Raw genomic sequence first — 23,212 nt, forward strand, 5'->3', positions numbered from 1 at the left:
TAGGGTTAAAAAACATTTTCAGTAGCCCAAGAAAAACCCTTTAGCTGCTGTGATATAAAAGATATATGTGAACAGTGTAATACCGTACATACTGAACTATTCAACAGGGAGCTTTTCAGAGCTTGCTGTGTTACAGTCATTCCTCTTGTTCTGAAACTCTCTATACACTACTCGCTCCCTCACCGTCTTACCTTCTTTTTCTCTATCTCACTCAATATTACATGTGCACACACGGTTTCTTTTGGAGCAAGCATTTAATCTCTTTCCTCCCAGTCTCCTCTCCTTTGATAAACATATTCTCCATGGCATATCTTTCACTTTTGATCATTTCTCTATTGCTCTTTCTAACCTTCTACATCTACACTTGCTTTCACACCTTTGCTAAAAAAAAAAAAAAGTCGCATCTATCTCATTTCTTTTCTCCATCTTTCTTCATGCTGCTCTTACACCAGTCCCTGCAATGCATATGTTACACTTTATGCCATAAATACATTCATACTCTCCAATTCCCATTTCTTGCTTTATCCTCTTCCATCACCATTTGTGTAAAGACCAAATTGAGCCTTCGTTCACTTAGCTTACATGCTGTATGCTCTTGTACATCTTTGTGTCTGTGTATTTCCATAAATCACTGTCATGCAGTGCATGTCTCTTCAGATGTTCAATGTGTCTCATAGGCCCATTTGCACCCCGGTGACTCCATTAGGCAGGGCAGATGGCCGAGACCGGGGCAGGATTCAGAGCGTGAGATCTTTCTGCGACTGGCTCCTTCTCGCCAGTAATGAGGGCTGAGTCCTTTCCCAGAATAGGTGCTTGGGTGATGCGAGATATAGAGACCCTGCATATTCTCTCCTGCCCAACCCTCTCTGCCTCCTGCTGAACACGAAAGCTGAGCTTGTTCCACTCTCTAACTCGGCTAAAATGTACACACAGCCCCAGTTTGCTATCCTGTTCATACAACCATACGGCTTTAAAAACGTCCCCCCTGAGAAAGTGCAGGGTAATTAGATGGCATGTTTCATACTCTCATAATAAACAATCTATTGTTCAAAAGTATTTAACTTGAGCTTTCCAAAGGAGATGTATTCTCCTGATTAACTAAGAATTGTTGTAGTGTGTAAAATGTTCAATAAAGATGATCACTTCCCATATAAGGCACAGTTAAATTAATGGTAGCAGTAATAATAGGTAAAAATAGGCAAAATGCAACCAACCATCTAAATTTTGGGATAAAAGTCTCCCAATGTTAATTTAGGTCAGATCTGAGCTTAGTGGTATGGAGCATTTGCTGTACTCTGACAGCCAGACTCATGAGTTCATTACCATCATTTTATGGAGGCATGTGGGCCAGATGAAAGTTAGCATGGCCTGACACTAGGCCATCATTCCTTTGCTATCAGGGTGGCTTTGATATAGAAAGCAGTGTATCATCTGGAAATGAAATCTTTTGTGGAAATGATGGCTTTAGAACACAAAAAATATATATATATGAGTGAAATTTAACTACATTAAACTATGTAACATTTTAGGCTGATACAATGACATTTCAGCATATCGAATTCATTTTAACTCACATTGTTTAGTGGTTCAGAATGTTAGAAAGACAAGAACATTTAGCTGGGGGCAGATTTGTGACTTTGAAGTAAATGAAAATGAACGCTCAGTTCTGCACTTTAACAGCAGAACAGGCTATTACAGTAATGTTCAGCTGAAGCCCAATGCAAGTTCACATAATCATGAGAGCAGTAATTTGCTTAATTTTCCATACTTCCTGTAAAAATTCCAAAGACCTTGTGGACATTAAGAGGAAAGAAAATGATTCTGTCGCATCTATTGCTAATCACAGGGAAGTTTAATTCAGGCGATGTTCTCTATGTCATTAGTTAGGGTGTCATTATGTTGTCATTATGTTGTCTCCAATGCCAAGCTTAGGAGTCATGTAACAGTTAATCATGATGTTTGCTGGTGTAATATTAGTGTCACTATTGCACGCTGTTACTCACCAGTCCAACCTGCCAAACAGAGGCAGTAGCCACTGACGGGATCACATCCGTTGGCATGATTACAGTCACAGTGCTCCCGACACTCAATCCCGTAGGTGCCATCCTGATGCACGCACACACACGCACATGTGTGCGCGCACACACACAAACACACACACACACACACACACACACACACACACACACACACACAATCCGTATTAGCCAAAACTTGTAAAGAAGGTAGGTGGAAATAGCCTGGCTGGTTAATGCACACACTCACAGGGCAAGGTAGCTGGCAGTGCTTGCCCCTCCAGCCTGGTGCACAGGAGCAAGAGCCATCAATGGGGTCACAAGCTGCCTTGTTTGTGCACAAACATGTTTGGTTACAGCCAATACCCCAGGTTCCACTGGAGCACAAGATGGAGCAGTCCACACCCTGCCAGCCTGACACAGACAGAAAGAAAGGCAGGCCATGGTAAGACGCCCATTAATTGATTTACTAATTTACTTACAGGTTATCAGCTTTAATGTACCTAGCCAGAGGAGGTAAGTTTAGAACACTGATAATCCACAACACTCAGTACCGACTGCACTGTATGAATCTAACTTTACTTAAATGAGCACTCTCCAGTCTATAATTAAATGCAATCAATAGGTGGCACTCGGGGAGGTAGAAAAGTGAAGTAAGGTCAAATCAGATAGAGGAGTTGGAAGACCTAAGCCTCCTGATGCCTGAACTGCACTGAGGTCAATGAACAGAATACTTGCATGGCTTCAGGCTAGACATTAGACAGGAAGAGAAAGAGTTAGTAAGAGAAAAAGAGAGAATGATGGCCACAGAGAACACTGGCTCTTAGTGGACTGGTGAATTATGAATGGGATGTAGATTAAAGGTGGCGTCTGAAATGAGCCTGCTCCCAGCGTGATGGGACTGGATCTGTAACTCTGGTGCTGCTGCTGCTGCAGTATGTCCTGATGGTACTTAGTCCAAGTTTATGCAGCACAAGTGGGTTCTTCAAGCACAATCAGCCAGATGCCACACACAGCTGAGGCATCCCTCATTGTTTCAATGAAAAAAAAAAAAAACTGCATAACTTTACCATGGTTCAATTTTACCACTGAATAAAATATAACACTGGTTAATAAATAAACGAATAAACAAATAAATCCAAATCAAATGTCATACCAGCGAAATGACTCGCTCAGCCTCAAGACTTGACTTAAAGATGTAAAATATATATTTTTCTTTATATTTTTCTTTAAACTGTGTAAATTATTGTTAAACACTACTGCAGAGTAAGTAGATATCTCAGAAATGTTGTTTAAGATGTCATGCGACACAAAGACAAGCATATCACAAATATTACATATGAGAGCTTCTCAAAAAGCTGTTCAGAGGATATGAAAGAGGTTGTGTACAATGTGTGGAATGCAAGTTACAAGTTAACATTTATATCAGATTTAGAATGTAAAATGCTGCGGTCTTATTCGATAGCATTTTGTTCTTAATTTCCCAGTGAATATCTTATACCTTTTTTTCCCTTTTGTAATGTATAAATATGATGAATGGCTAAAATGGAACCCTTTTGTACTGTCACTCTACTGTGTACAGTAAACTGTCCTCTTTATTCTGTCTTGAAGGTATGCATTCAACATTTGCACTCGACTGCACAAATCCTTGCTTTTGTAGTTCAGTTTAGGCCATGCTGGGGACATCTAAACAGACTTCTAAACAGAGCTCTATAACTAATTCAGTTCATTTTGTGGATCTTCCTCCAGGCTTTGTGGATCCTTTGATTTAAGAAAAGAACTTTTTAATAGCATGCAGAGAAGTAAAAAGGAAAAAAAAAAAAGGGAATGTGTTTCGTCTTCTGTTCTCATGTATTTTAAGTCCCATATTGTCTAGTGGTAAACAGATTACAATGAGCAGGTCAATAAAGCAGTATTTACAAATCTAGAAGAACAATTCATCAATGTACGTCTTGAAGGAATGCAAGAACTGATTAAGTGAGCAATAGTAAATCAATTCTAGTGATTCTGATTAAACAACACATTGATTTGTTGTGTGCTGTTCATGCTGCAACCTTGTTTGGGCTTATGTAAATATCCATAATAAATATCTAAGCATCCAAAAGACTAAAATCTGAAGTAGCGTTAAACAGAAAAAAAATTGTAAGAGAGACTTTACCCTCTTTGCAAATGCAGAAGCCATCAGTGGCAGAACAGGATGCTTGATTACGGCAGTGGCAGGTAGATGAGCAGTTAGTTCCATAAAATCCAGAAGGACATGTCTGGGAGCAGTCATCTCCCTGAGAAGAACACACACACACACACACACACACACACACACACACACACACACACACACACACACACACACACAGGTAGGATTAAGGAAATATCATTAGATGGTCAAATTCCTATATTTCATGAGATGAGCTGCTAGGGATAGCAATGATGGTTTCAATCGAATAACGCTGCTAATTAGATGCACTAATTTAATCCTATTAGTATCAGACTTACAGTGAACCTTCACATAACATTATACATTGCTAATTAGCAATAGATCGGCATGCAACTTCTCCACAAAATGCACACCAAGGCCAATATGGCTGATCATCTCTTCTCTAACTGACTCAGGTTTTTGCTCTTCTGGTGTGTCAAATTCGACTCATGAAGGCCTTGGTAATTAGCTAATGAGTTGAATCACGTGTACAAATGAGGCAGAATGGCAAAACCTGGATCTACAGCATATGGGAGTAGAGGAAGCTTTGGTCCCTGTGCCAGAGCCCAGATTTAATGAGCAGCCCATGTGAGACCGCCCAGCCCCTCAGCCCCTCATCTATCCATTACTATCCAGTGACTGGTGACTGAGATGCACTGAACTCTCAAAGCCCCGGCTCTATCTGAGCCGGACCATGTGCAATCTGTGAGCTTTAACAGGATTCTGTCTCCCTTAGCTGGTCATCTCAAGTACCTGGCTGTGTCATCCCTGCCTCTGATTGACAGCTGACATGATGATTTAGCCTTCCAATTAGTGGTGCAGCAGCAGAGTGCAGGGCGGCTCCTGACTCCCTCGTGCAAGCAGTGGGACGGAGCTCATTAGCATCTTGAACTATGTTTGAGAGGGAAGCCTGAATGAAGTATTTCACTCAGCTGTGGAAGTAGGAGTGTTTCTCTCTCTCTCTCTCTCTCTCTCTCTCTCTATCTATCTGTTTTACTCCAACATTCTGTCTTTATTTCTCTACTATCTCTCTTATGCACTCACTTCTCATTGCTATGCTTTTCTCCCTGCTCATCGTGCTCATCGTCTCACGCACGCTCCCACTCCATCTGCACCCATTCTCTCTCCACATGCCCACATGAAAAGCTTACATCTGCGAATTAATTTTTTATCAATCTACGTGCTGTTATCTTTGTTCCGCTCAAAAGTGACAACTTCCAGACTGCAAACGTTGGCAGTTCTCTTGAAGGGATTGTGGAGATGTGAAAGTAGTTTGTGAGTGCAGCAGCAAATGCAGCTGGAAAGTCTGTTGGTCTCTAACTTCCAGTAATTTGCTAGTGAGTGATCTTGTGGTAAAATCATTTCAGCCACTAATGACACACAGGAATCTGAATGCACTAGGTTCAAAGCACTAAATAAAGAGTCTAAGCAATGAATTGTTTCTGGGCATAAAGCGTGTCTTTCATTTACAGACTGCAGGAGCTGTTCTTTCCTACAATTATTAAATTAGTTAATTTGTCACTGTCTGCTTTAGATATAGAATTGGAATTTATTGCTGTACGTCATCTTACATGTAAATTGACTTGGTGGAGACATTACATTATATATACAGTAGGTCTAAAAAACACTCCCCAGGTCATAAATACAGTATCTGCGTTTACCAGCGTAAAAAAAAAATCATGAGGACTAAAAAACTAACATCCTTCAAACAGTGAATCTAAATTTGTTATTGGCCCTCAAACAATATGCTAAAAGTGTGTGAAAACAGGAGTTGGCTTAAAATGCATTTGAATGGTGTGAATGTGAGAATTCAAGCTGTTATCACACCAAGAAAAACTTGTGTAAAGTATGGACAAAGGTTTAGTGGCAGTAACATGAATCTGGAGTTGTGAAGATAAAAAGAATAAGGCTTAGAGCCAGAATAGAAAAAAACTGAATATGATGATGAGCTCAGGCAAGACTCAACCCAAACCAGAACAAAGAACAGAGAGACTTCGACACTGCTGGTATTTTAGGGAGATGTGAGAGAGAATACATTTCCATATATTATACTGATTTAAAGTGCTACCATCACCTTATATAGCATGCACTATAGCTCCAGATGTGCAGCAAAAAGCAGCATCTCTTCTATGTTCAGACATATTACTGCATTCAACCCCAGGGGCTACTACAGTACATGTGCATTGTTTTTCTCTGACACAGACTTCATACAGGACTGAATGAAATATTTAACTGGGAAATGAAGCACAGTGGGCCCCGGTCCACTGCAATGTAGTTAACGCAGTTTTCTGGGCAGAGCTCCTCCAGCTGTGTTTAATAAAACTGGCAAAGGGCCTCTTAAATCCTGCATTTGGAGCAGGTGAAGGAAATGAAGATACAGACAATGTCTTCTCTAGTTGGTGCAATCCGCCACAGCAGCTCTGCTACCAGACAGCTCAAAAACTCTAGCCAAGGTAAGAGTTGGCAGGAGCAACCCGCTCTGTGTTTGTCTTAATCAGGCCACTGCTTCTGTCTTTATCTCCGGCACAGAGTGTAGCTCTTCATTTATATTGTGAGACCTCCATTCTTTGTAAATGGAAATGCATGCAGTGAAAGCAGTTCACCAAGTCATTATTTGTGTATCACCGTTTATTCTCTTTGTTCCATTAAATCACGAGAGAAAGCATTTACTCCTTACCAGGCTTGGCAATAACATGCTTATGTAAAACAATAAAACCAGAGGGCAGGATTTTATTAATATAATTCTTAATCACATCTGACCACTCATTTTTCATCTTTCTAGCTTCATCTGTTTTCCCTCATTGCTTAGTAGTTAAGGGGAGGAAGGCAAATCCAGAACCAGCATAATCCATTATTCTGATTTGTCTAACATGATCCATATGCCAGACACTTTTTATTAATGTCAGAGGGAATCTCTGACTCTTCTTTTTTTCCATTTGGCAAGGGTCTTTATATTAAGTCCAGACCTGCTGTGTAACAGGGCATGTCTATTATGAAGCAGTATTAAGCTTTCAGTACCTGCTGAGCTTGAAGGCTGTAGAAAAGTGTAGGTGTGTTAATGTGCATGTGCACGTACAACCCTAAAATGTTTTTTAAGAGGTTAACTCCACTGCCGAGCTACACTACATTACATCACGCTATTGTTTCAAAAGAGAGGACGAGAAAATAACTTTGGACACGTTTTGCGTCTGTGTCAAGTGTCAGATCTCCAGACCAATGCAGCTCTTTCCGTAAAGCTGTTCTTAAGTAACCCAAGGAATAAATCTCTTTGCTCTGAATGTGATTACCCCTCCTCAACCCCATCACTTTCTCCCCACAAAAATTAATTCGCACCAAACAGTCAGTCACAAGAAAAGGAAAAAAAGTCACCCTTAGACTCTTCTGTAATAGCTGATGTCAGGTCACAGCCTATTTGTCTGCATTAAATCATAGCATTCCAAAATATAAATAGGTCAGTGATGGATGTTGACTCACAGTGAAGCCAGGAGCACAGATGCAGGCCCCAGTGACCCCATGACAGTCTGCTCCATTAGCACATTGGCACTTCAGACTGCAGCCCTCACCATAGTAGCCTGGAGGACACATCTCATTGCAGTACAAACCAGTCCACCCAGCTGCACAGGAGCATTCCCCTGACAAAGGATGACAGCTGAGGGGGGGGGGGGGGGGAGAGGGGGAGGACGAGAGGAGAGAGAGAGAGAGAGAATAAGTACGTGAATAGATACAAAGAAAAGCAACAAACATGGCTTCCAATAACAACAGAATAAGAATAAAAGAACGACAGGAAATTAAAACTAATAAAGGAAGCATGAGGTGCTATAAAGAGTGAGTACCACACTATCTCTGAAGCAAATGGATCTAGACACTAAACTCTCAGGTCATGCTGTAAAGTGATGAGTGTGGATATGACTGCAGTCTGTTTTGAAAAGGAGCTTTATGGTACTTTATTGTACTGCTGGTCAACGTAAAGCTTAAATTCTTGCTGAAAGTATGTAACGTAAAACAATTCGATCATTTTCACATCCAAATGTAACTGACAAAAAAAAAATAAAGTTCGGAATTTCTATTTAAAGTAGGACATCAATGTCAGAATAAAATATTTTTACACACACACACACACACACACACACACACACACACACACACACACACACACACACACACATAGCCACCCCTCCCTCTCTTACACATACACACATATGCATGCGTTCCTGGCCAAAAAAAAAAAAACATTTAAAAACAAAGGACCATCTTTAGAGTTCAGTAGAGCATGCATAATGAAGATACAGGAATACAGGAGCGGAATATGTAGTAGCAAAATTACCCCAACATTTGAATAAAAATGTGTACATTTCTGTGCATTATGTGCATTAATAATGACCATTTGGCCCCTTGACCGTCTATGATTTGGCCTCCAAATAATATGAATAATATGAATTAATACTAAACTGGTAAACTAAAAACTTAAATATTATCATGTATCATATATTTTATCATATATTTTTCCCCCGTAAACAATTATTTTAATTGTTTATTATACTATTAGTATATTGAAAACCATTGAAAATTCCTTATGTAGACGGTTGACTGGACATTTTAAAAATAGTTAAGAAGCCGTTTACTCTTCCAATGTCATGACAAACCAGCATTTCCCAGTAAACACTAACTGGCCACTTCTGCCTTCAGAACCACCTTAATTCTTCATGGCATGGGTTCAACAAGATACTGGAAACATTCCATAGAGATTTTGGTCCACATCCATCATGAGAATTTTCCATTCCACCGTTTCCCAAAGGCGGGTTATTGGATTGGGATCTAGTGATTGTGGAGGCTATTTGAGTAGAGTAAACTCATTGTCATGTTTAGGAATTCAGTTTGAGATGATTTTAGCTTTGTGACATGATATGTTATCCTGTGGTCATAAAGGGATTGACGTGGTTAGCAACAATACTCAGGTAGGTTGTAGCCAATGTAGCCTGAGTTTCCTGTTCTTAGCTGAGAGGAGTGGCATCTGGTGAGGTCTTCTGCAGCTGCAGTCCACCTGCTTTAAGGTTGTGCATTAAGAGATGCTTTTTGGTATACCTCGGTTGTAAAAAGATGTAGTTTGAGTTACAATTGCCATTCTATAAGCTCTAACCAGTCTAGTCTTTCTCCTCTGACCTCTGGCATAAACAAGGCATATTTTGTGTTAATTATTTTAATGTATTTTATTTTGGAATTTGAGTTTCCATCATTTCTTATGGGAAAATTCAATTTGGTTCATGAGTGTTTTTAAATACGAGCCTGCTTCTGGAACAAATTACGCTCGTAATCCAGCGTTCCACTGTATATATATATATATATATATATATATAGTGTGTGTGTGCATAAACCAGTCAAAGGTTTGGATTTATTTTCTACATTCTGGAACAATACTGGATTTTTCTTTTTAAAACTATGAGATAGAACATATGACATAAGATAATTATGTATAGTGAAGTCTAATTAAGGTAATTTAAGACATGAAGGTCAGCTGTTCTTGAGCAGTTGGAGCAAGAAAAATTGTCAAGTGTATTGCATTTGTGAAACCCATAAAGCACCATAATGAAACTGGCTCTCCTGAATAAAACTTTCCTCTCTAGCTTACCTATAGAGAAAAGGAAGATTTAGAGTTACCAGCCAGAAGAGATTATCATATAGTATATTTTGGATGCCTTCAGCATTGTTTTACAATGTAGAAAGAAATAAAAATCAGGAAAGACCATTAGAAGGTGTGTCCAAACTTTTGACTGGTAGTGTGTATTTATGGGCAAGTTTAACATCTCTATGGAAGAAACTTAACATCTGTGTAGCTCTGTAACACTGATTATCTTGCATGAATGAATACTGACATATAGTACCTTCTAGATATAAGTTCCACCTTTTAATATGGCCTTTGATAACAAACGTATTTTCATGGTAGATATTGTGTATTTCCTCTATAGTACATGATATTAAATGAATAAGGTAATTCCTTAGTTTAATCAAAAAGTAATTACATTTCTCTCTGGTCATAAATGAACAGTGTAGTGTTGAATATATTCTATCCCTATAATGCACCACCTGCTTCACCTAATGAGTTTTTCTGCTCACCAAGGCAAGGAATCTAATTTGTAGTATCAGGTGCTGTACTGCACGACTGCAAAAAATACATCCATAAACTGCTAAAGGTGAGCATGTTCTGTAAGATGTCTAGTCTAAGTGGTTTTTGTTGTGGTCTTTAGAGTGTGTACATTCACTATGGTCTTTACTGTACCTTACTGTAAAGTGTGTGTTGTGTGCTTACCTCAAAGTATTTGTAGCATTACAGGGGCAGTATTTGTCACATATAAGCCCATACAACCCTGGGGGGCAGAATCTCTCCTGGCAATGAGGCCCTTTAAAGCCTGTGTCACACAGACAGGCACCATTGATGTGGTAACACTTGGCCCCATTCTGACAGTCGCAGTGGAGGGCACACTGCTGGCCGTATGTACCAACAGGGCACTCCTCCTGGCACCTGGCACATCAGACATACTTTACTCAGAGTGAAAGAGCTTACCACACTTTTAATTATTAGTATCCTGCCAGTCAATCACTAGGAACCCATTAGAAAAACATAATGAAAGGCTGTCATATTTCAGGTCAAATATATAGGTCATATGGTAGAGCTCTGCAATGTTTTGGCACTACCTGTGCTCATATTCTCCTTTGGAGCAGAGCAAGGTAAGGCCACTGTAATCATATACAGTGAATATAATTAAAACCATGGCCTGTTCTCTGCATGGAATAGCAAAGTGACTTAAGGAGAGAGAATCTTTTTCAAGAAGTTAAATATACAATCTTGGCAGAGCATCAATCTAAGTGTCCAATGAAGCCATTAGGAGACAGATAAATAGCTCAATTAAATTATAAAATGGACTAGTTATGTTTCGCATTTAAATTACAGCAGTATTGCCTGTACTGGGAGAGATGGGTGTTATTGCAGAGGGGTGTGGGAGGGAGGGGTGTCCTAACACACGAACACAATCTCAGATCATTCCTGCTGGGTTAATTCACCTGTCACAGAGCAAATGAATGGGAGCAATTTTGCAAAATATTAGAGAAAAAGAAGGATTTGTCCTAGAAGCATTTTATCCTACAATCACCCTGGCAAGCTAATAAACCCTAGGGACAACCCAGGGTAATAAAGAGACACAGCCATTTCACTTGACTCTTAATACAACTCCATTACTGGCAATTAATGGCTAGAAACAACCAGAGCAGAGCCAGGAGTGCGGCTGATGGACACAAGAAGGTCAGATTACGATGAATACAAAGGTGGAACAGATAATCATACAATAATAAGTAGCTAAATATTTACCATTTCTTTAGTTTGTTTAAAAAGAATTATACAATAAACACAAATTAACCTTGATGTGGCAGGCAAAATAATAGAACCTACAGCTTGCCCTTAATAAAAGAGTCATTTTCAGATGTCATTGACAGAACAAAGGAGTTTAGATAAAGTGAACATTCTAAAGCTAATAACAGAAGAAATAAGGTCACTATAAGCTTTATCGTTGTACTGATGGAGTGGTAAGTTCGTGATTTAAACCCTCTTATGTACCTGCGGCCAGTGTAACCTGCAATACATTGACATTGTCCAGTGATGTGGTCACACAGTCCCCCGTTACGGCACGAGCAGTCCTTGCTGCAGTTGATGCCGAATTTTCCTAAAGGGCAGGGCTGGGCACACACAGACCCCTGTAGTGTAATAAAAAAATTGTGTGTGAGTGAGTGGTGGAGAATTAAAAAGATCAATTTACACAAATCGAATCAAGGATTTTACTAAAAGCTTCGGGGATTTGACAGAAAGATGACACATACTGTTATATATATATATATATATATATATATATATATATATATATATATATATCAGTATTATGCAAATACTAGCTGACGAACAACATGTAACTGTTCACCATGCCATTACCTAAAATCAAGGCAAAAAAAACAACAACATGTGGACAATACTAAGTACCACTTTACTGCTTCCAAGGGATTTAAGAGGGCAAGTTGTAGCCAGGTGATGCTAATTATTAGGCCTTAATGAATTGATCATCCACAGATCTATAAAAGCAAAAGTTTAGGCAGGTTGCTGGTCCAAAAGGGAAAGACATAACCTATGGTCTTAGAAAAGCAATTGCCACTGCACATTAATATGGAAAGTGTTATAATTGCATTTCCAAACAATTTGGAGTTGAACATTCTAGATTCCACACATGGCAAGCAGTCAGGACAGTTGCCAATCTTATCAAGAGGGGACATTCCAGCACATTCTCCCAAAAGTCAGACCATGCTAATGATTTGCGCTTGCTTTGGAGCCTCAGGATCTAGCAGTCATTGAGTCATCGACCATGTACTCGTCTGTATACTAGAGTATCCTTGAGGCAAATGTGAGGCCTCCTGTCTGACAGCTTAAGCTTGGTCAAAATGAGGTCATGCAACAGGATGATCATTTGAACCACACCAGTAAATCTATATCAGAATGGCTGAAAGAGAAAATAATTAAGGTTTTGGAGTGAACTAGTCAAAGTCCAGACCTCAATCCAACTGAAATGATGTGGTGGGACCTTAAGCAAGCTGTGCATGAGGGAATTCCCAAAAACTTCAATAAACTGAAGCAGTGTTGTATTGAGGAATGGGCCAAAATTCCTTCATAATGATGTGAGGGACTGATAAAGTCATACAGGACTAATGATTACTTCAAGTTATTGCTGCTAAAGGTGGATCTTGAAGTTATTGAATCATGGGGGTATTTAGTATTGCCCACATGATTTTTCTTTATGGCTTTATATTTGTTAAATAAATAATTGCACTGTGAAAAAACTGTATACTGTATATGTGTACTGTATATATCTCAACGACACATACTGTATATAATGCCTACAATACTAATAAACAATGCCAATAATAAGCATCAGGTGCTTTCCGTTTTTTGTTGATAGCTTGCATTTCTTTCACTCGTACATTTCCACATATGCAGTGTCCCTGCCACTCAGTCTCTACCCCACTGCTCCCCTGTCTCAAAAACTCTATATTCATTTAACCCCTAGTTTAGCCCCCAATTACCCTTTCTCCATGACTCTCTCAGTTTCATTCCATCTCATGTCATCTATTCCTCCATCAGTCATCCTTCATTCCCCTCTCCTTCATTTCTCTCAACCTTTCCCCTCATCCTCTGTCCCCTGATCCCTGTTCCTCTCCTCTCTTTGTCATTCTTTGATTCATCTCCCTTGTCACTTCCCTACTTTTAGTATTTCACCCGCTGTACGCATTGTAGCCTTACGGTCCAGCCAGCTGGACATGAGCACTCTCCAGTGATGTGGTGGCAAGTTCCACCATTCTGGCAGGGGCAGCGCTGCTCACACTGGGTCCCATGACTGCCAGAGGGACAGCGTACACCACAGCTGTAGTAGCAGAGAGAGAAAAAAAACTGAAATAAAAAAATTTGCACTATGAAAGTGTTAACACTGGTAATTGTGTTATAAGAAACCATATTTATGCAGTTGCTATGTTTGAAAAGCTACTTACACAGCACCCATATAGCCAGGGGCACAGATGCACTCGCCGGTTTCGTGATGACAGGTGGCACCATTAAGACACTGGCACTGCAGCTGGCAACCTTTGCCATAGTAGCCAGGCTCACAGGGGTCCTCGCATCGCCAGCCTTGATAGCCATCCGTGCAGACACAGGCCCCAGTGATGGGGTTACACAGGGCTCCATTCTGACACTGACAGCGGTTACTGCAGTGAGGGCCCCAGTAGCCACTCTCACAGCCTGGGGCACAAAAACAAGCAGAGGACACAAATATTACAGATGAACAAAATGAATGCTGAAATTTATGAGGCCATTAGAAGTAACCTGGAAACACAACATTTGATTTAGTTTTAGTGTACTAATTTACTCAAAGGGCATAAAGTTATTAAATATGCAGTAAAACAAATAAGCTTCTGTACAGGAGAAAATAACCAATGTGTGTCACATTCCAATCCTGGAAGGGCAATTCTCACTACTACTACCATGTGTAAATGCTCTAAACCCAATTTAATTTCAATTCAGTTTTATTTGTTGAGCACTTTACAACATTTTTCACTGCCAAAAAAAAAAAAAACAGCTATATAAAATGCTGGGTCTAGATCTAAATGCCTAATAGGCATCTCAAATGCCATAATGACAGGACAACTGTCCTCTTATAAATAAGAATTTAATAATTACAGTAAACAATTCTAGTTCTATTTGTAACATAGTTTCTGTATACTTCCTCCTAGCACATGATCATTCTCAAAAAGAGCATACAGAACCTTGTAGCAATTCTATATAATTGTAGCACAAATCTTGTCAATCCTGAATATAAAGCAATGGAAATGAAAATGAAAATGCCATACTGCAACATAAAAATGTGCCACTCGATGTTCAAGGAAAACAAGTGCTTGTGCCATCAAGAGTGGATGTGGGACTGCGGTGGGTAAAGTCCAAGGTTATCACATACTCAGAGGGACAAAAAGAAACAAAGAAATGTCAGCGGGCAAGTATCTAGAGAACCAGAACCCATTGCCAGCAGCTGGTATAAGTGAGCCAACCCATCATTCAATCTGTGAATAAAATACAGTAAGTCCATATTTATGAAAAATAATTTAAAACAGATGAACCAATATAAAAGATAAACAGATGACTGAATCAGTTCTACTGCTAATGATACCAGCAGGTTTGAAGGAATGCCATGAGTGAGTGGTGATGTGGTACAGGATAGACATTACAATTACATTTGAGTTGTGTAGTAGTACACAGAGCCATCAAGGTTTGGAAAGGAAGAGACTTCCAACTTATGATTTTTATTTTATTACAGATAATCCAGTTTAAATTTGTTGATGTTTAGTAGATAATCTATAGGTTATCAGTTTATCACCAAACATCTGTGGTTAAACATCTGTGGAGTATCTGTAGCAATAAGTGTACTGAACATCTGTAGTAAAAGATTTGTATTGAAAATAATCCACCAAGCTGGATACCTAGAAATTTCTGTTAGGATTTGTTACAGTATATGTGGGGGTAAGAAATAAATGTTTGATACTCAAGATGATTATGATATCTGTCTGATACCAGTAAAAATGGTGATCTTGCATCTTGCAAAAAAATTAGATTCAATCCTGTAAGAAATGAAAAAGTTTTGAAAAAGAAATTGGATTTAGATGCGCTATAATATTATGGGATGGACATCGATATTAACTCATAGGCAAGGTGTCAGTATCGGGACTGGAAAAGAAAAACTCATATCGTGCAATCTCTAGTTCTGAGCAGAGGAAAGATCAAAGGCAGGATCGTGCATCATTTTTAATGAATTGAGTAGGGGTTTCAAAATCTTCCACAATATATTGATAAAAAAGCAGTTGATTGTTGAAATAGAACATATAATTATATCAAGTTTATGGTTAAGTTTTTTGACAAATAGGTATAAAAATTTTAAATGGTCAGTCTTATTGACTGACGAGTTACTTTTAAACAAAATTTGCCCAGGAACATAACATTTATCTATAACCAACAAACAGGAAAAACATGAAATGGATAAAAATATTTAAGGGGATGTACTGTAAGATAAAAAATAGAACACATAAACCACATAAATATAACCACACACAGAAGGTTTTTGGAATTTTGTCGATTTGTTTGTTCATTTGTTTGTGCACGCATCACATAAAAACTACTGAATGAATTTTAATAAGGTTTTCACAGATGTAGGTAATATAGGGTTTGTTTAATCACAATCACCGAAACATCCTTATAGAAAAATCAACAATGAAAAAAAGCATTACTTTTATCTAAGTTCAAGCATTACTTCATCATACAATCAAAATTCAACAGATGGCGCTGTACATTTTTTAAATACGCGATTATAAGCAATTAAAGTCTACTTAATAAACACAATATCACATCTTCATTCCATGCACCTCACGGTAATTCCAAAATTTAACAGATGGCACTGCCTGCCGAAAATTTCTAATTGTTGTCCTGGCTATGCCAAATGCATGTGCAATGGCTCTGGTTGGTTTTATACTTGGCTAGCTTTTCTCCAGTAGCCAGCTCTAAGATCTTCATGTTGATTTTTTAACAACAAATATACAGTAGACACTCAGTGCTATTAATTACTTAAACAATTAAACAATCAAAAGGGTAACAATATTTTTCATAACTTGATAAATGGAGTGGTTTAAACAAAAGGTGAATTGTTGAATACATATAGATATAAATATTAGGAATTGAGCTAAGTTTTTTGGATTTACCAAATCATATTTTTTAATCTGACTAAATTTCTTTAATGTATAAAAAATAACAACAATAATAAATAAATAAATAAATAAATAAATAAATGTGATTTGGCATTCCAATATTTTCAAAAAGTACTGTAGCTATACATATAGATTAGGCATATAAAAGATGATCCAATGGAACAAGAACTGAATCCACATTATTACTTATTATAGTTTCTTCATTAGCAATTACTCTTGTGTATGATTGTGTATTAATCCACTAATAACTTTGAATGAAGTCAAGTCATGAAATCACCTAAAACAATAAAATCATTAAAGTAGTGCATCACCATATTTGCTTTTTCCCAGGTATTACATTGTCATTTTGGTATTTTATGAGATGTTAAACATAAACTGGCAGTGATTCAGACAGCCTTGTGTCTCTCATTCGCCCCCAGCAGACACTGCAATAAAAAACACCAGCATGAAGCCTTAGCTGCAGGAAGTGAATATTTATGTATTGATTCTGGCTTCACTGCTGATAAATACTAACAGATTTGGGGAATGGTCTACCCATGTTCATTTGGCTGAGATAAGAAGGATGTGCTAGAAAAGAATGAAGTCTTAATGAAACCTTTTGGCAGGGAGGAAGTTGTGCCTGGTCTTTTCACCAGACAAACCTGAAGCACATGATCAGCGGTGGGAAAAAAACCCGTCACATCACTTTGGTGGGGAGGGTGGGGGTTTGGGGGGGGGGGGGTCGTATCACCCAGCAGAGTGGGAGCGCCTTCTCAAACTTGGCTGGAGTATGCTGGATTAAGTGGCCCAGTGGGGGGGTGGAGGAAGGGGGGGTGCTAAGCAAGGTATTGATTTGAGTTAATCTGGCATGAAGGCTGAGCTCACATGCCACACAAATGACCAAGCCCCTATGGATGTGGAGAATCGGTGGGTGGTCGGGCGAGATGGATGAGCAGTTCATCGCTTGCTCCGCTTACAGTCAATCATCTGTCCACCCCCCACCATTCAGTTCTCCCACGCTGATGAGAGAAAGAGCAGACAAACAGAGCACATCACCAGCTGTCTGACCCAGACCTCGTCAAAGCTTCATCAGACCTAAAGTGAGAGCCTCGCTTCTTCAACTTTAGCCGCTGAGTGAGCTTTGATGTAGCCAGAAATTTGCCTGTGTGGCTCGTTTGCAACTGCACTAAATTACTGTGAAACAGAATAGACGAATAAAGTGGGAAATTCAGGCAAACCTTAACTTGCAGATTTTTCCCCTTTGGGCTCCCCAGGAGCCTCACAACATTTGCCATTGGAAGACTTAAAATCTTCTTTTCCCCAGCAAAGTGACTCCATAGCCTAACTCCAGCTAAAGTCTATTAATTTGCCATCTCTCCATGCATAGACGCTTTTACAAACTCCCCAGAACCCAAATGACAATGTAGACCACTGACAGCATTTACCAGTGATTAAGGAGCCAGAGTTCATTCAGCAACACAGGAAAAGATGAAAAACCATACTCACAGCCGGATCTGCATCAGTTTGTTTTTGAAGGGTAAGAGGCAAAAGCTATACAAAGAAAATGAGTAGAAACCTGAAGGGAATTAGGAAGGAATGTATGAGTACACCCTTCCCCATGGGTAGAGACTTACATGGTTAGTGTTTAAATGAGTGTGGACAGAGAACTGAATTCAAGTAGTGAGACCTGCAACGTAACCCACATTAATGTCACCAGGCTTTGCTGTAACCAGTAAATCAGATGGTGTGTACTGGGGATAATAGCTTCATCAAAGCATTAGATCTAAGTTTGTACACTGTACTTTTATAAGAGTTGAGATCCAGTGGTTTAATCTGGTAACAGTGGATTGGAAAGACATATTGAATGGGCAGTGTGCAACATAATAATAATAGTAGATGAAAGACCCAGAACCATAACGGCAGTGTTTAAGGTTCATTCTGTACCTCAGTAAATTTGTACAAGTCTCTGCAGGGACAGGCTATCCAGCTTCTGGTCTGAATCAGAGGTCAAGATAGTAATAATGTTTGTTGTAACAATTCATTTAATGTAAAGTTTACTCGAGTCATCCTGCTAAGGTGTATTAATTATAATCAATTAAGAAACTGAAAAGGAAATAAGGAGTAGTGTTTCCATGCTTTCAGCAGTACTAGCACAAAACCCATTTTACAACCCCTTTTAAACAAAAACTATTACATTTACACAAATTTAAACTACACTACATTTAAACTAACACAAAATTACAATTAAAACTGAACAAAATTATATATTAGCAAGCAAACACATATATTTGATAGACCTACATATTTTCTAGTATAAGATTCCAATACACCAAAGTCCTGGAGCTTTTATACTGATTTCAATCCTGAAATCTGGTTTTATAAGCATAGAATTTTATTTCATTTTAAATATTTATTTTTAGAAGAAAACAAACCAATCAATCACTCACTCACTCATCTTCCATAACGCTTTATCCTGTATTCAGAGTCACAGGCACCTGGAGCCTATCCAGGAGGCTTAGGGCACAAGGCAGTGTACACCCTGGACAGGGTGCCAATCCATCGCAGGGCACACACACAGACACACACCTTCACACTCTCATTTACACACTACAGGCAATTTGGGAACGCCAATTAGCCTAACCTGCATATCTTTGGACTGTGGGAGGAAACCGGAGTACCCAGAGGAAACCCACCAAGCACAGGGAGAACATGAAAACTCCATGCTCACAGAAATGGGAACTAATCAATCAATAACAATAAAATAGGACAACTAAAAGAATAAATTTCATTTTCTGCATTAAAAAACATAAGAAGAACGTTCAAATCTTACTAGATGGGAAAACTCATTTGACCACCATTTTACCAGTATAAACTGTGAACCAAGTGTGAACCAAGTGTGAACTGATTTCAAAGACTAGAATGTTATGAGCAAGAAGTATATAAATCAGTCACTGCTAAAGAGGCACAGTAAAAGAAATGGATTTATATACTGTGATGGAATAGACACCATCACAGTATATAATCACAGTAAAAGAAATGGATTTATACACCTTACCCAAGTACAGGTTTGTGAGTACAGAATGGCATATAAACAAACTGGCCTCTGATTTATGAATCAGCCCTAATAAGCTCATGCACCCTAATATGTTATTTACACTGTTACGGTTTAGATCCCCCTCTCTGTCGAGCTATACATGTCGCTCCTGAGCTGCCAGTGATCCAGACCTCCTCTGCCCTCTGGACCTGTCTAACTCGTCCTGGAGTCCTGTCTCTCGTCGCATAGACGCCCCATGTGGTCTGCCTGAGATGCATGTGGTGACTGGGGACGGTTCCACTTTTCCACGAAGACGGTCCTGTCCTCGACTGATGCAGACAGCTGTTCTCTGAGGACCTGTGACTTCAGTTGCTCAATAGTTCGGGACTGGAGTTTCCTACAGTCTACCTCCAGGAACAAACTGGACTCCATTTAATTTAACACATCTCCTGTTATACTCAACTTCCAGCCTCACATAGTTTTATGCAGATCAATCCCTGCTATCCGTTTTCACCCAAATGAGGATGGGTTCCTTGTTGAGTCTGGTTTCTCTCAAGGTTTCTTTCTATTACCATCTCAGGGAGTTTTTTCCTTGCCACTGTCACCGTCATCCTCAGCTTGCTCATCAGGGACAGTTTTATTATTTTGATTCATACACATTCACATTTCATACAGACTTAGATAATTCTTTTGATTGTGTAAAGCTGCTTTGCGACAATGTCAACTGTTTAAAGCGCTATACAAATAAAATTGAATTGAATTATGCCAACAAACAGGTCACCAAACACCCGTCAAGGCATGTACTCTACAAAATGTAAAGTGATGTCCACCAAGATGTTATCAGCAGATCCTTTGAGTCCTGTATATTTTGAAGTGGGACATTTATGAATCAGCCTTAATTTGTCCTGTACATCCCACAAATGCATAGCTGGAGAGATCCTAATACTAATAAAAGCTATAGCAAAAGATTTGCCAAAAGAACTTTGCCCAGAATCCATTTCACACTGCTTCTGTCCTACTTGTCTTTTCTTCATAGTGCTTCCTGGTGCCATCCTTTTTCCAGGTAAGTGAGGCATACCCACATGGTCATACAAATAATGTAAAACGTTAGATTCATCAGACCAGGCCATCTTCTTTCATTGCTCAGTGGTCCAGTTTTGATGATTACATGCCCATTGTAGACCCTTTCAGCAGCATATAGGGATCAGCACTCTGTGAAGCACTGGATGTTCTGACATCTTTCCATAATAGCCAGCATTAACCTTTTCACTAATTTGTGCTACAATAGCTCTTCTGCAGGATCGGAACAGACAGTCTAGCCAGTACTCCACATATGTATCAATGATCCTTGGGAGCCCATGGCCATGTTGTTGGTGTACCTGTTAGTGGCTTTAAAGTTATGGCTGTTTGGTGTATAATGTATTTCATATACATAATGCATGCCCCTATTTACCTGTAAATTTTCTCAGATTTTTAAGAAATGCGGTTAAGTCTATACAGCTTTTGCTACAGTGGCCAATAAAAAGATAGCATTTAGCAGATTACAGTTATCCAAGATCCAAAAAAGGAGTATAATATACTAAAAAATATACATTCAGTGTAGAGTTAGTGGTGCTTGTGTCCAAGTTTATAATTTCATGAAATATTTTTGGATGTCCCAAAAACTGTTGAAACTGTGTCAATAAAGTTTTATTGATACAGTTTTTATACTGACTTCTATTGGACAGTTTTGTGTGTGTCTGCTTTGTAATGGTGTTTAAAGTGAAAATCAAATATAAAAAGAAATCAGTTATTTTATATCCTCAAACGTTATTTACTTTAATAGAACAGAATAGGTTGTACTCAGATTTAATTATATCTTTATATCTAAACACATTTAAACAAAGTTTCCATTTTAAAGCATCTAATAGTCAGTAAATTGGATGATCACTGTTTTTGGTGACCTGTCACATCAAATCATTTCTTAAGACACATTTGTTGTGATTTGAGTACAGCATATTTTCTGCTTCCTCTTTTAAAGAGCTCCATTGTGATCCAAGTTTATTACTGCATCATGTCCATTTCCTATTGGCAACTGTGTATGAGTTAATATTATTAAATAGCATTTCAAGGTTTCAGCCACATTTTCAGGCAAATGACATTTTAAAACCAAAATAAAAGAGCTCAAACTATCCCCCAAAATGAGCATAGGATAAGAGAGGCATTTTTCTTCTTTTTTCTCTCCATACATAAACTTTGTCATTTCGTGGAAGTTAATTTGATTTAATTTAGATAGTTTGCTCTGAATTCATTTACTTTTTTTCTGCTACTCATCCCAACTGAAAAATGAACATGAGGCAGTAGGATTCCTGACACTGTAAAACTCTTTTTGTTGACCTGATAATTTGTCATGATATCATAAATAAATCTGTAATGCCACCGATATCCAATCAGGCAGCTCCACGGGCAGCTAAATCTTTGGTTGCTAGGCGACACCACTGGCGACACTGGAGGCAATCAGGTGAAACAAGCAACACCTGGGCACGCCTCTATATAAGCCTCCTAACCGTCTACACTCAGTGTGCGGACATTAGTCTGTGCCAGAAATGAGAGGGACTCCATGCTGCTGTGGTAGAAAAAAAAGAAATGAGAAAAATTTATGTTGAAAAGAAAAGAGAAAATGTGCTGAAAAAATAAAAAGATTTGCTTAAAAGTAAAGAGAAAATGTGCTGAAAAGAGAAAATATAGGGTCGAATGAAAAGAAAAAAGATATGTTGAAAAAATGAGAAATCATGCTGAAAAGAAAAAGATATGTTAAAAAGAAAAGATAAAATGTGCTAAAAAGAGGAGATAGAGATATATTAAGAAGAAAAGAGAAAACGTGCTGAAAAGAAAAGATAAGAATATGTTGAACAGTAAAGAGAAAAAATGCTGAAAAGAAAAATATATGCTGAGAAGAAAAGAGAAAAGAAAGAAGAACAATATGTTTAGTTGAAGTCAAGATTTGAATAATTAAAATGAATAAATTTGGAGAATTTTATATTGTTTGTAGCTTATGTTTGGGGAGAGAGTTGTATAACACTCTCATACAACTCTTTGTGTGAGAAAAGTTTTGCTTTGGTGTTTGCAGTCATCATTACCATCTTACTGTTCTCTTTACCTTCTACCTATACTTTTATCTGTGCTATCATATCTGGTGCCACCCCCACCACATACAGTAACAATATCTGACACTGCATAGCTAAAGCAATAAAGAAATGTTTAAAAACAGCAGAATATAGTGTAACTATTAGAGGCACAAATATAATCAATCACAGGATTCATATTATTTTGAGAGAAGTAAGGCCCTCTGGACAAATCCACCAAATACACAGTCATATACAGAACATACCATATTCTGAATCATTTTGTTTGTAGGTAGGAGAATACTGCCCCAGCACTGCTACAATGACAATACAGATGAGAAAAAACGACAAAGCACAGATTCATATCGTGCTTTCTCCCATAAGTAACCTTCAAGACATTTATCTAAGTCTTGTGTCTGGTTGTCACCACCTAATGGGCCTACAAGGACAGCTGTATTGCTCTGGGGCTTGGTGTGAAAGCAATGTTTATTTAGTAAACTTGGTGATAAATGTCACTTGGCAGCTTTGCTAAGCCATACTACCATAAAAACTGCCA

At 38.6% G+C, this 23,212-nt stretch overlaps 1 protein-coding gene across 1 annotated transcript in view; it reads right to left on the bottom strand.

Annotated features, from left to right (window-relative positions):
* megf11 (multiple EGF-like-domains 11) overlaps positions 1-23,212 on the bottom strand; it is an 85,894-nt gene that overhangs the window by 25,966 nt on the left and 36,716 nt on the right. The window contains exons 6-13 of the mRNA XM_053499990.1: positions 13,786-14,032; positions 13,541-13,661; positions 11,816-11,952; positions 10,514-10,726; positions 7,684-7,858; positions 4,174-4,294; positions 2,266-2,429; positions 2,004-2,106 (exon numbers count right to left, since the gene is read on the bottom strand). Of these exons, the coding sequence (XP_053355965.1) occupies positions 2,004-2,106; positions 2,266-2,429; positions 4,174-4,294; positions 7,684-7,858; positions 10,514-10,726; positions 11,816-11,952; positions 13,541-13,661; positions 13,786-14,032 (1,281 nt within the window). The remainder of the gene's footprint in view (positions 1-2,003; positions 2,107-2,265; positions 2,430-4,173; positions 4,295-7,683; positions 7,859-10,513; positions 10,727-11,815; positions 11,953-13,540; positions 13,662-13,785; positions 14,033-23,212) is intronic.

Source organism: Clarias gariepinus, chromosome 7 (assembly GCF_024256425.1).
Source record: "Clarias gariepinus isolate MV-2021 ecotype Netherlands chromosome 7, CGAR_prim_01v2, whole genome shotgun sequence".
Taxonomy (NCBI): domain Eukaryota; kingdom Metazoa; phylum Chordata; class Actinopteri; order Siluriformes; family Clariidae; genus Clarias; species Clarias gariepinus.